The following is a 14,028-nucleotide window of genomic DNA, read 5'->3' on the forward strand; positions in this document are numbered from 1 at the left end:
AAAGTTAAAATGGGAAAAATGATGTTGTTCACTCTTTCTATTTACATAGTAAAATGAAAACATGTACCTCGGTTTAACCTGGAACTACTGAGCAGATCTGACATGTAGAAGGATATTATGAGCCACCGAACAATTCCTGAAATGAATCTAATAATATAGGATTCCTAGCATTACTTTGTTATGAATGTGGTGAAATCTCTTTCCTATTCTATTCGTACTCCATACTGATGTGAAGCGAAGACGTTCAGAGTCTTATATAGTCCGTATACACACACACACACACACACACACACACACACAGAGAGAGAGAGAGAGAGAGAGAGAGAGAGAGAGAGAGAGAGAGAGAGAGATGGGAGGGGGTCCATAAGGGTGGGCTTTGCATATTTCTAATGAAACCAATGAGAATGCCCAGATCCGCGCAGCCGGGCGAGGGCAGAAGAAAAGCGACTGCAGTTTAGGAGGGGTGTGAGTGTGTTATTGTATGTGTGTGTCTTGTGTGCATATGTGTGTGTGTGTATCGCTCGGCTTTAAGACGCTGTCATGGCAGTGCAGTGTGCCAGATGTGTGTGTCACTAGCTCGCCTCTGGTCAGATAGTTAGGACTCGTTGTACAGCGCGGAGGCTCTCATATCGCCTGGTGGCTTTCGAACCGAAATCCACGGGCAGACCAACGTCGTCTGCGCACGCACCTTTCTCTTAACGGAGGATTACGCTCATCATTGGAGACAAGAGTGATCGCTGTGTGTTTGCTGTGCTTGTTGAACAGGCTCCGTGTCTCCCTGCTGAAGGAAATGGCGAGTCGGGAGAGGGAGAGAGGCGCGCGCCGGCTCCACAGCGCAGGAAACCGGAGCTGAACACACGCGCGCGGGCGCCCTGTAGCTTCTCGACCCGCTTCTCCAGCTGATTATTATTATTTTTTTAAATTCTGTTTCCTTCTATCAAAACGACGCTCCAGGGAGCGGATTTTACCACAGAGGATTCTTCTTACCTTCAAAAGTTGTTGTTGTTTTTTTTTTTTTTTTGTATTTTTTTATTTAAAAAATAACTAACCACAAGGACGCGAGGATGCATGTTGGATTAGCGCTGATCCTCTTAACGGGAATCTTTGTGAAAGCAAGAGCTCTCGAACCTGGTAAGTGACAGCCGATGATGTGTGTTTATTTATGTGCAGTGTTGGTTTAGGGAGGATTTGAAGGGATTAGACTATGAAAACTGCGGGATGTTTGTGGGATCTGGGCTGCTCACCTGTCCGATATACTGCCTAACTTTAAACATTACTATCCTAAAATACGATCATCTTAATCCATGTTTTTCCTTAAATAGCGCGCACAAATTCGACTATAATAAGATATTGCCTAAAATGTTGAACATTTAAATAGGCTGTTATCAGCTTTAAACCTCAAGATCAGCTTGAAATGGTCACTTTTAGGCATGATAATGTAATTCATCTCCAATTCAATGTGATTAGTGTATTTCTTTGAACAATAGACATCGTCACAAGGCAGCATTACAGCAGTTTTGCTTTAAAAAAAAAAAGACTCATGATCAGTTTTAAGCTGATCTTTAAACATGATCCCATTTAAGCGCGTGCTTTTCTCCTTCCCTGAACATTTACTTGCAGTATATATTTCTTTCTCCAAACAGACTCAGTATCTCAGACTCGGACTTTTCTTCTTGTGGTTGTTGCTGTTGTAAAAACTGGTGATAAGTCTTAGTAATAATCGCTTATTAGAAGCTTATTTAAACAGAAGCATATTCAAATAAACCAATTCCCCTCATTTGGGGGGATTATTTGATGTATTTCTGTCTTGACTGAAAAGTCCCAGATAATAGGCTGTAGGATCCTGCTAGTTCCTCTTCAGCTTGACAAAACTCCTGTTAGCTCATTTTATTCTGAAGTGGGAAAGAAAAGCTAAATAGACATTTAATATGCTTTTACGGGAAAGTTATTCAGACTAATAATAATAATAATAATAATAATAATAATAATAATAAAAAGAAGAAGAGGAAGAAGAATAAGAATTGTAATAATAATAATAATAATAATAATATTAATAATAATAATAGAGTTCTTTATATAATTTCAAGCATCTGTTGAATATCACTTTTTATTTTAAAAAAGAAGCTTAAAATGATTATAGTCTGATCAGATCATAGAGATATGTTAAGTTTGGGATGTAGGTATTTTGTCTGTGCGCTTCTTTACAATATCATGTGACTCAGTTTAGCAAATGTTTTTGAAAATCATCTTTGGCCTTTAAAGTGTTTTTCCTTCATCCAATCCAATAAAAAACGCCGGATTTAGAAGAAATAAATTGGATTAAATTGTTGTGTTAAACGTCAGCATGATCTGCGCCTCTTAAACTGAGGGCACAATTGTTAGAAAGACGCGTACCAAAAGTACTGCTTTATATGCGCTTTCTTTCTTTCTTTCTTTTCTTTCTTTCTTTTTTTCTGTCTTTCTTTCTTTCTTTCTTTCTTTCTTTCTTTCTTTCTTTCTTTCTTTCTTTCTTTTACTGTTGCATCCTTTGCATTAACTGCTGCAGCTGGTTTCATTTTTATATTTCTGTTATTCCCCAAGTATATTGTGCCGACTCCTTGCCTTGTGTTTAAGGTGCAGACCAATGTGGGGAAAACATTCGGATCACCAGTGCCAACTACCTGACCTCCCCGGGATACCCGGCCTCATACGTGCCGTCGCAGAGATGTGTGTGGGTGATCTCAGCTCCAGCACCGCACCAGCGCATCCTCATCAACTTCAACCCGCACTTCGACCTGGAGGACCGCGAGTGCAAGTAAGTATCTGTTTGTGTGTGTGAGAGCGCGCGCGCGTGTGTGTGTGTGTGTGTGTGTGTGTGAGAGAGAGAGAGAGAGAGAGAGAGAGAGGGAGAGAGCGAGAGATTGTGCAGTGAATGGGCGCCACCTAGCGGCAGGTCAAGCACACGGGTCCCCGGGTTGCTCTACACTCTAAAGCGTTTCCTGGCTTATTGATTTTGGCTGCTGTGTGTTCAGCAGATGAGTGGTTCATATTAGTTTTGGATGGATTTAATGTTGTCGATATGTGATGAAGTCTCGGATAAGTGCTTTTACTCTGCTCTTATACAAGTTCAATTATTATTTGCAGCTATGAAATGCTGTTTGTTTTGTTGAGCAATTTAGCAAAAAAAAAAAAAAAAAAAAAAAACATTGCATTATAAAACTATCTTTCAAACAACTGCAATTGCATCTTGATTAAGTGGTTGTGTGATTGGAGAGAACTATCATTAATGTGAGAGTTACAGTATAGTCCTCTGAGGCACACCACTCTGTCACTCTCTAAATCTCGCTTTCTCTCACTCTCTTCTTTGCTTCCTTTGTTTGCCCCGGAGGCTGGAGAGTGGCATTTGAGGGCTGTCACCATGTGCTTGTCTCTGTTGCGCCGTCCTCTCCACCCATATAGTCTTCCACCTTGAGCCTTTTGTGTCCACAGAAAACCTTGTATTAATGGCAACCCTTTTCAGGATCTTTACTTTTTTACAGCCCAAAATCTACAGAGATTTACAGCTTCTGATGACCCAGGGTTGTCTGCACAAAAGGGGATCGTTTCTTCTTTTGGGTCGGTTTTCCCTACCCAGAGATTTTAAATGGGACATGTGGTAAGGAGACAATGCAACCCTAAGCTGCCTAATGAAATTATCCAGGAATGAGTTTCCTCTGTTTAAATATGCTGAGTTAAAAAGCAGTGCTGGAGGCAGTAAGCGGAAAAATACATTCAGTCCTCAGTTTGGAAAAGATTTCAGACAGATGCCTCAAGCTTTTCCATGCAGTTTTCTATAAAGCATTACTGATATTCATGCTTGGTCAAATTTGCAACTTGTATACATTTTTGCCTAATAGTGTTGTGCGTTAATTTGTTTGTTGCTCCTACATTTGCATGTGGATGTTGTAGGTATTGTTATACATGGCCTTTCACCAAGCGGCCTGATTATATTTGGAGCAAAGCCAGTGTGGATTTTACTCATTTGATCAGTCACGGCTTGTAAACCGCAGTATTAATGCATATTCTGACAGCTAACTTGGAACGGCGTCTGTGAAATCTAATCAGCTCACAGCAGGTTCGCCAAGAAAATGTTTCCCTTTGTTTTGAAGAAGGTATGAACATCTTGACTATTCTATTACACCTTTTACCATTCTCAAACCATCTGTGGTCTTACATTTAATTTGCAATTCAAGGCCAAAGTTTCATCGGGTTACAGTTCCGCTTCACTCTCTCTCCTCTTAAGTAGAAAGTGAACAGTGAATTATCTACTATTCCCACTTATGAGAGCCACAGATGGAGACATATATTTTTTTTCACTAATATGATTTAGAGTATAGATGAGCATCTGCTTGGTGGGTCTGGTGTCTGCAGATTAGGGATTGTTTTCTTGACTTCTGCTTTCAGCTGAACACACATTAAGAGGCCTCGCATGACAGAAACCGATGATGTCCAAAATGGACTTCTTATCAGATGGAAGCTATAGAGTGAGCCACTGCGGTGATGTAATTAGGAACATATGGAACACACATGTTCCTCATGTTCCTGGACATGTTCATTATCAACAAGGCAAAGAAGAGATAGACAGACAGCGATACAAAAAAAGTCATTGATTGTCACACATGATGTGTGAAAGACAAAGTGTGTGAAAGAAAGAACGGGAGTGCAATCCATCAACAGATAGGCACTTAAGTGGTTTACAAAGGATGGGCCTTTCTTTTACCATGTTTGTATTTCTCGTCTTTTTTAAGGAGTTGTACACTTATGAAGTTTGAGGAGAAAGCTGACCCGTAAAGGCAAATATTTGAACTGTAGTCTTTTCTCAGCGGTGAGCTGCCTCCCACATGCCTGCCTGAGTGAGCAGGCTTCCTCTTAGTCACCTCCAGGAGGTTTACATGTATTCAGACCTGACGGTTTTAAGCATTTCTACTGCAGAAGTCATGTGCGTGCGACCCTCCACTCCAGAAGGACGTGGTTTGAATGCAAAGTGTTCACTCGAACGCCCACAGGAGACGTGAGACAGCTTTGCTGGTTCTGTCAGACCGGGACCTTCAGCATCAGGCTGAGAAATAGCTCTTGGCACACACAGCAGGTCTATTAAAGCTGGTCGAGTGTCTCTGAGGCTTGTCTCTTGGCACGCTGCATGCTTCTAGCTTGTTTTTGTGTATGTTGTGTCAAAAACAGCATTCTGCAGGTACGTGACACATCATGAATCACTGATGCATGCAGATTTGCTGACCAGATGCAAACTTGACACATTCTGTTGGCACTTTCAGGCATCTGCCTTTAAGAAATGATGCGACACAATTAGAGAGAGAGAGATGAATGAAAGAACGGGAGAAAATCCGGGAGGAAAAGTAACATGCACAGAGCTTGTCTGAGAACACTGGATTTTTGTAACTGGCAGTATAGTGCCCTGTGTGTGTGTGTGTGTGTGTGTGTGTGTGTGTGTGTGTGTGTGTGGGTGTGGGTGGGTGTTGGGAGGGGGCGAGTAATATTCGGAGAATGCATGTGTAAGAACAGCCCATTGTTGGAGAAGTCATTAAACGTCTTCTGGCCTCTTAGTGTTTCTGAAGTTCTTGAGCCCCCCTGTCGCTCAGCAGAAACCTAACGCCTCGAAGTGCAGTCTTTCCTCTGTAGCAGGACCTCGGCTTCTGCACTGTCCCGCTGGTTCAGCCCACAGAACAGCAAACACCCCGCTGGCAAAGCAAACACACTCCACTCGGCTCGCACACAACACACATCCTGCCACTTGGCTGATGGAGAGGAGTCTGGGATACGACACGGCTTTGATTTACAGAGCTCTGGATAATGTAGGGAGATGAATTTGAATGAAACATAGGCCACAGGTTGCTGTAGGCTAAAAACCTCCCACTGTGTATGTGGAAGAAAAGCATATATGGTTTTGTTTATGCATGTGTAGAAAAGCTTTCTTCTGGCCGCTAATTCTCCAAGGCCTGTAAGCTTGCTTTGAATCTGTATGACGTGACCGAGACACCACATCAGAATCGAGTCTCATATCTTTGCCTGACCTTAAACTCCTTCTTACCTTGAGCATGAAGAAATGGACTTTCTTTTTCAATTTACTTACTTGTTTGTGTGCCTTCTTCCACACATGCCAAACATCACTATGTCACATACATAAATCTGGGCAATAAATCTCAAATCAGTATCAACTCTTTTATTTTTATATCTTTCATTTTAATTTACAGTAACATGTTAATTAGATAAAGTCCTTTTCCTCATTATATTTAAAAAAAAAAAAAAGGGACCCCCTTTATATTAAGCATGTATAATATGTGTGTAGTTACAGAAAATCTATACATTATTACTAGTAAGGATATCTGCACTGTAACAGATGGATTAGAGGAGTAATGTAAAGTATGTATTTACTGTCAGTTACAGATTGTTTGTTCATCAGAATTTTGGAAATGAAACTACACAAATTACAAATCGTCAAAATAGACTAGATATTAGATATAAGATATATAAATGATTTACAATCACACTATCCAGTGTTACCCAGATGTGGAGACGTTCCCTTTTGGGTGATTTTGTTAGTTTTGTATATATTGTACAGTATATATAAATATATATTGTAAGGTTTTTAATCCAAATTCATTTAGTTATGGGTATAGTTTATAGTAAGCTAGACAGGAATGGAACCAACATCTGTTAGCAGAACCACAGCAGAACTAAATATCATGTTACGTAGCGGGTAAGCCATCATATTGCCCGCTCTCACACATATAGAAATAAGATGATCACAAACACAGTAACCCACCACAACCCCTTACCTTAACCTCTGCAAATATCTTTTTATCTAAAAAAAAATTCATGTATATGTCCAGTAGCAGCAAATGAAGACAAGTAAATACAGATGAAAAACTGTACTAAGTCACTCCTCAGTTTGTATGTTTCCACCCTGTCATACCTGAGAGATATTGTACAGTCTAATGTCTAGGGACAAAGGAGTTCCTCAGTCTTGAAGTGGAGCATGATAGAGACAGCACTGATTTGTTCTCAATTTTAGCTTGATGTTTTTGATCAGATCGCTAACCATAATCTACCGTCCGCATAGAGTATATATGCATACCGATTCATGTATTTAAATCTTTACATATTGTAGATAATCTTATACAGGCCAGAATTTGCTTTTGCAACTCCCTTACACGATTTTGAAAGACATCTGGACAGTGTGCTCGTTCATCAGCGGTTGTCATGGCGTTAGAAATAAAGAAGACAGGAATGCAGTGTGCCTCTTTCATCCTGCGCTGACTGAGCTTTTTAAAAACAGGGAATGCTCTGACCTCGAGCCCGGCAGAGGAGGACTGGGCTGACAGCGATTGTTCCTGATACTTATAGCTCCCGTTAACAAGTGTAAGCTGCGTAGAGTATCAGAGAAGCTTTTGGAAGCTTGGGGATCAAACGTATTGTATTGAGTATTGTGCTGCGCTTGTTCCAGAGCAGCTGGCAGGACGAAGAGAGCAGCTTTTGCCTTGTTTAAGAGAACTGAAACAGGTGGAAGGTTTGAATGCAGCCTCCTGAAGAAGTGCCACAGTTGTTTGTTCCGTTAACGGTGAGTGCACAGCGTGAAGCTGAAGTGTTGGCTGGCTAAATTCGATTGTACGGGAGGGGGTGAAGGAGATTATTAGGTGTTGGATGTTTGGCAAGGAACTCGCTTAGCTATGTCTTTTTCGCAAGTGGTCCCAAATCAGATTTATTAAGGCACACACACAGACACACACACACACACACACATGCACACAACACACAGCTGAACAGGGGAAATCCACAAAAAAAATTCCAGTTCTGTTTTAGAGTCATGTGAAGTGAATAGGCCAGTTTTTCCTCTCTTCCTTTTCCCCCTGCCCTCCTTTTCTCCTTACATCTCTCCTCTCCAAGTAGGACAAAGTCCTCTGGTTAATGAGAAGGATTAAAGTGCACTCTGTGCGTGTGTGTGTGTGTTTCTGGACCGGGGGTATCTAGCAGCGAAGTGGTTCACCTTGGCTGCGTGTCGGAAGGACAGGCTGATTGAAAAGTGCTCTCTGTCTGCGACATCTGCCGTCCTCCCTGCTGCTCTGTCAGGCTTGATTCATGTGCGCCTCTCTCTCTCCCTCTTGCCATTTCACTGCTCAGCGTGAGCGGATCTGAGAGCAGAAAAGAGGAAGGAGAGATGGAGGTGCAGATAAGAAAGAGTGAAAAGTGGTAGATGGAATATTTAAGGAAACCCTCCAAGCGGGAGGGGCTGTGAATGTATGGGGGGAATAATATAAGAAAAGCCACAGCAGCAGAAAGGAGTGATGGATATTTGCATGAATATTAGAAATAAAGCCAATATTTCTTGTGTTATCTTCTTATAATCTCATCTTATCGTATCGCATCTTATCTTATCTTACCTTCAAGAGAGAGAAAAAAAGACTGTTATTTTCTTAGAGTGCGATGGAGATTAAAACGAGTGTGATGAATTCGTGAGCATGAAAAAATAACAGCCGTTCATAAAATATGATGTGAATCCACTTTCCTTTCCCAGCTCTTTTAAAACTCATAAATCTTCTTCTTGAAGTTATTTAAAGAATGTCTGAGCTTTAAAGGAGAGTTTTGGCCGAGGCCGCTCAGTTCTCTAAGCTTTCCAACAAGAACAAGCCGGACATTTCCTGTCCCAGGCTTTAGCCAGTCAAACTGAGCGATTCCTGTTGCTTATATGATTTCCAGTCCCACACTGGCTCCACAAAAAAAAAAAGCATTACAAATTTGCATGATTAAAAACAACACTCTAATCCCTCGGCTCAATCTGGACCTTCCTTGTTCTTCCTGCTTTTGAGATAACAAGGGATATCGATGTTCAACCTGTAATTTAATTCCATGTCCTGTTTAAGGAGCAGAGCCTCTGAGCTCATCTTGATAGCGCGCAGCTTTATTAGCAACAGGTTCTTCCTTCTGCTGTCCATCTCTATGCACGGAAATATATTTAGCCTAAAATATATTTGACTAAAATATATTTAGTCAAATATTTAGCTGGTCTCTCGACAAGGATGACTCTAGCCGAAAAATGAATGAGGTGTAATTACAACGCATGACGTGTCGGGTCATTGAAGCTGGCCAAATAGATCCAGAACGCCCTGGTGTTTAAAACCACTCCACCCTTGCACTGGCTCAGAGGGGCTCTATGTGTGAGACATTAATTGATGTTGCCCTATTGGAGAGCCATCACGGCATGTTTAGTTTGCTGTCATGATCGCAAATGACACTTTTGGTTTGATTGATGAGGTCCAGGTTGGGTAAAACCCAGCAATATAGTGCTCCCAGCCTAGCCAAGACTGATATTTGACATGTTTTGGCATGAGTTAGGTTCACACTGGTTCTGGAGACAAATCCAAGTAGTGGGTGTGTGTTTGTAGTGGAGAGACTTTCACCTCCTTTTCTCTACATAAGTGTGTTTTCACCTATTCTCCACTCTGGGCTGTCTATCTTCGTTTCCCCTCCCACGTTCAGCCGCTGACTCTGACACTCGTTGACAGACAGTGATAGATGTTTCTGGGGTCCATCTGATTGAATCTCTATAGAGGTTCTTTGCTCAGCTTTTGTAGGCACTTAATTTGCTCTTTTCTCAATCTTTTCTTTCAGCACTGATTCCTTTTTTCGTGGCTGTGAGCAAAGTGTGAAAATGTAGCCACACTGAAGTCAGTCCCAGGTGGGATGCTAGTATTCCCTTATCTCAGCCCTTCTTGTCTTTTTTTCCACTTCCTTTCTCTTCCCTGGTAGATCTGCCAGTCCAGCCGAGAAGGCTATGCTCATTAGCATTCGCTAAGCCTCCAAGTTGGCAGAGCCTATGAGGATTTTCAAATACGGAGGTCAGTTTGCCCTCCAAACTTTGGCACCATCCTTGGCACCAGCACGTTGTTCAAATGGCACATATATATACACACACATTCACACGCTGAGCAGAACACACCAGTTGCAGCGGATAGGAGGCGGCTCTTGGCACCTGACTCACACAATACCATTAAAAGTCTGGATGAATTCCTCATTACAGATGAAAATGGAGAGGGAGAGAAGAATAACACAGAGAAAAGGAAAACGCCATCATTTGTGTTACTGGACACTGAAACAAACTTTGGGGAGTTTAGATGTTAAAATGCCTCTTTGTTCTCTCTTCCTCCCTTGGTGTGAAACATCCAAACACCTAAAGGAAAGGTTGTGAGTTTAGGTTTTAGGTTTTTTTAAAGGCTTTTTGGTTTTATACAATTGAGAGTGGGTTAGGGTTAGGGTTAAGGTTAGGTAGAGATTTATTTCATTACAGCCGGAATATTTTACCTCTGTGTGTGTGTGTGTGTGTGTGTGTGTATGTGTGCCTTCTGGTCATAATGTTTGGTATTGAAGCTCCCAAGTTGGCTAAACTTGAATAAATCTCAATTATAAATTTAATTAAAATATCATAAAAAAAAACCTACAAAAATAAATGAATCCAGACACTTGTGGCACTTTAACACGTGGGAAGGTTTTTTATTGTTTGTTACACAGTCCCCCTTAATTTGAGCCATGAATCTATTGCCCGTGTTTGTGTGTGTGTGTGTGTGTGTGTGTGTGTGTGTGTGTTTGTGCATATGTCTGTCACTAAGCCCAGGGCCTCGGATTAGGCCTGACACTATCCTGTGCTTGTGAGTTATGATGCTGACCCGGTCAAAGTCACAAAGTCAGTACGCTGCCCTGTCCACCCTCGCTGAATGAATGAACCCCCAGGAGGGGTGTGGATAGAGGGATGACGGAGGGGTCACGATGAAAGAAGAGACGTCCAAGTATACGTCTGTTAATTGAATAAGTGCCAGTGTGGTTTAAACCCTTACACCACCCTCTCTCTCTCTCTCTCTCTCTCCCTCCCTCCCTCCCACCCTCTCTCCCTCAGTCAACCATTCTGTATAGAGTAAAAGGAAGTGAAAGAGTGAGTGAATTAATGAGTGAAAGCAAACATGAAAAGGAACTGGATGCCAAAACAGAACACCCATAGCCTTAGGGCTATTCCTACTTTTTATTCATTAACCAAACACACATCATAGTGCACCCTCTTTCTCTTTCTCTCATGTTCTCTTTCGCTATCTTGCCCTTTCTTCCCACCCTGACTCTTACCTCTGGTTGACCTTCTCTGTTCCTCACTGTTATTATTTGCTCCACTGCTCAGACCTGAGTATGTAGGAATGTACAGTGAACAAATGGATGTTAGGATGTTGTTATTTACTTATTTCTTTATGGGACCTCCGTCCCTGGATGTTACACATGGCACACATGAACATCCATAGTTTTGACCTGAATTCTGTTGCTTTTTTTAGTCAGTGGGTCGTTTGTTTTATCTGAAAAAGCCTTTATCTGAGCCTCATGAATTTCGTTAGCATAATATTGCTATTTACAGTGCCTTTAAAAATATTAACCCCCCTCAAAGGATTCCACATATTGCAATGTTACAACATTTTAATAAAAAGGACTTAATTTTCATTGTATGTCATGAATCAAAACAAAAAAGCCAAGAATACTGAAGTAGGGCAAAAATACCAGTAGAGTTTGAAAATTATTTGAAAAGTCTTTGTGGGTGCATAAGTGTTGGCACTTGGTATGAAACCCCCAAATTTGTTCCAGTGGCACTAGAAGTCACATGATTAGAAGAATGGAGTCTAACTGTGTCTAATTAAAGGCCCCACAGTTAGTTAGAGAACATAACAAAACAAACATGAAGCTTCATGAAGACCTAGAAGCTAGTAAAAAATCTGGGGCAATGTTCTGGAAAATGATCAATCAGGCTTTGGGTCTAAACTTGAACATCCCTTGAAGCACAATTAAACCCATGATTAAAAATAGAAATGTTGAAGGGGGTGAATACTGCAAAGTATATTTTAATGCAACGCACAATAGATGTAGGACTTAATGATCCCAATTAACCAGGTAATTCTTGCCATTTTAGATTGGTTTCTTTCATGAATTCTTTAAATTAGTTCAACAACTATTTACACATTGTATTTATCTGTTCCTTAATGACAATTACTTTTCGAATAGGTTTCATATAAATAAGCAGCACAAGCTCACGGCAAGTCCAGATCAGATTGGTTGAAAGGTTCGATAGACTGAGCTCAGATATCGATTTAGTATCAAAAAGGTAAAAAAAAATCTGGTGGGATAGGTACATGCTTATAGTATTATAGGTCTCAGTGTATTTTAGATACTTGAAACATCATCTAATGAGCTGCTGGATGGTCAGGATGACCTGTCTGTCCTTTACTGACTCATTCTTTCTCTGCATCAGTCTCCCTCTGTGTATATGTCTCCACCGACATGCTTTGATAGCAGGTCCTGACCACACACAAGCTGGCTTGAGCAGGAGCAGTGTGTGTTCAGCCTGGGGCTGGGGACTGCTATGGAGAAGGTCCTACCACTGTATCATCTGCATTTCCTGTTCCTAATGGTTTTTACGTTAGTCTTTAATGCTATAACAACAGCATCGTTCAGAGCTCTGTGTTTGGCCTGGATGGTGGTATTGCTCTTCTATTAGGCGTCACGGTGGGCTAAATGGTGTGTGTCCTTACACGAATGGCCAGAGGAGTAACTGAAGCTATTTAAAGATGTATTTCCTTGTTTGTTTTTTTTTCTATACTCCTGTTGTACTAGAGCATATTGTTTTTTTATGAATATACAATGTCTATATAGTTTGTTGTCTAAATCATTTCAGAGCATTAAGTCATTTTGTAGTCATTTTAAATATGCCAGTATATAATATACAGTAAAGTGAAATGACGAACACTTTAACTTCCAGTCGACATCCACTCAGCTAACTGAGTAACAATGAAGTTATAGAGTTATAAATATTTCTAATGATGACTGTAATATATTTAGAAGAACATGTTGTGACATACAGTAATATATAGCGACCTCAATATCTCATCATATTATCCAGCCCTAGTGTGCTAAAAACCTGACACAGAATTCTCACAACTCTGTTTTAATGAAAAATGGTGTCATAACTAGAACAGTTCAACTCTAACTCTGGATATATTACCTTAATTATCCTTAAAAATACCAATCTTAATTCAATAATGTTGTATAAATGGGTGCTTTGGCATTATGGCAGTTTGTAACACAGAGTTATGCTGAGGTTGGATTACCCAGGTTAAGACTGTAGCTAATCTCGTCCCGTTTCTCATCATATCCTGCCTGTAAGTGACAGATTGATGTTTATCCTGTTCTGCTCACCATGTGTTAAAGAGGTAGATGTAGGGACTTCCTTGAGCTCTCACAGCTGTGTGTGGCCATCAGCAAAGTCGCTTGAATTGACGTGATAACTCGGCTCTGTGCACATTCAATAAAAATTTATTTTCTTTTAATTGTAAATGTGCAACCGTTTTTACCCTTCAGCAGGGCTCTAATGAATGGTTTAGGCTCTTTTTAAAGGCATAAAAGTGAGATTTAATGGCAAATGAGCATATTTTATGGTTCAATATTCCATCTGTGATTGTTAGAAAGCATTACAATGTAGAGTTTTGTATTACAGCAAAGAACACAGACTGGGTTGGAAATACATAACTTGACCTCAGAGTACAGTGCACAATCCCCTTTAATGATTTATTGTAATAAACCTCTGTATTTAATCGTAGATGTTATATGAGTACATTAGGACTGGTTGAACTCAAACTACCCTCTTTCAGTGACCACACTCATACAAGCTTTCACAAACAGAGAGCGCGTTGTGGCTCCGTCACATGACAGAACGAGTGAAACCCCTCCAGCAAATCTGTCTCTATTTATCTCTATATCTATCTGTCTCTTCTGCTTTGTCTTCTCAGTCATTGCTTAAGAAAAGGTCCTTCTGTGCAGTATTTAGATTCATAATTAGCTGTTAATACTTTAACTTCATTAATATGATTGTTGCAAATCTGAGAATCACTGCAAAGTGTAATTAGGTAGGTAATGAAAGCGGGCATGCTGAATCCATCAGTGCTAATCATAATTGCTGTTTATGAAAGCATGGGG

The 14,028-nt window shown here is 40.7% G+C and overlaps 1 protein-coding gene across 2 annotated transcripts in view; it reads left to right on the plus strand.

Moving 5' to 3' along the window:
* The first annotated feature begins 429 nt into the window (after positions 1–429).
* nrp1a (neuropilin 1a) overlaps positions 430–14,028 on the plus strand; it is a 65,954-nt gene continuing 52,355 nt past the window's right edge. For both annotated transcript variants that reach the window (XM_060869632.1, XM_060869633.1), the window contains exons 1-2: positions 430–1,131; positions 2,614–2,794. In XM_060869632.1, coding sequence (XP_060725615.1) covers positions 1,065–1,131; positions 2,614–2,794 — 248 coding nt within the window. In that variant the 5' untranslated portion in view covers positions 430–1,064. The remainder of the gene's footprint in view (positions 1,132–2,613; positions 2,795–14,028) is intronic.

This window comes from Tachysurus vachellii, chromosome 5, assembly GCF_030014155.1.
Source record: "Tachysurus vachellii isolate PV-2020 chromosome 5, HZAU_Pvac_v1, whole genome shotgun sequence".
NCBI classification, from domain to species: Eukaryota; Metazoa; Chordata; class Actinopteri; order Siluriformes; family Bagridae; genus Tachysurus; species Tachysurus vachellii.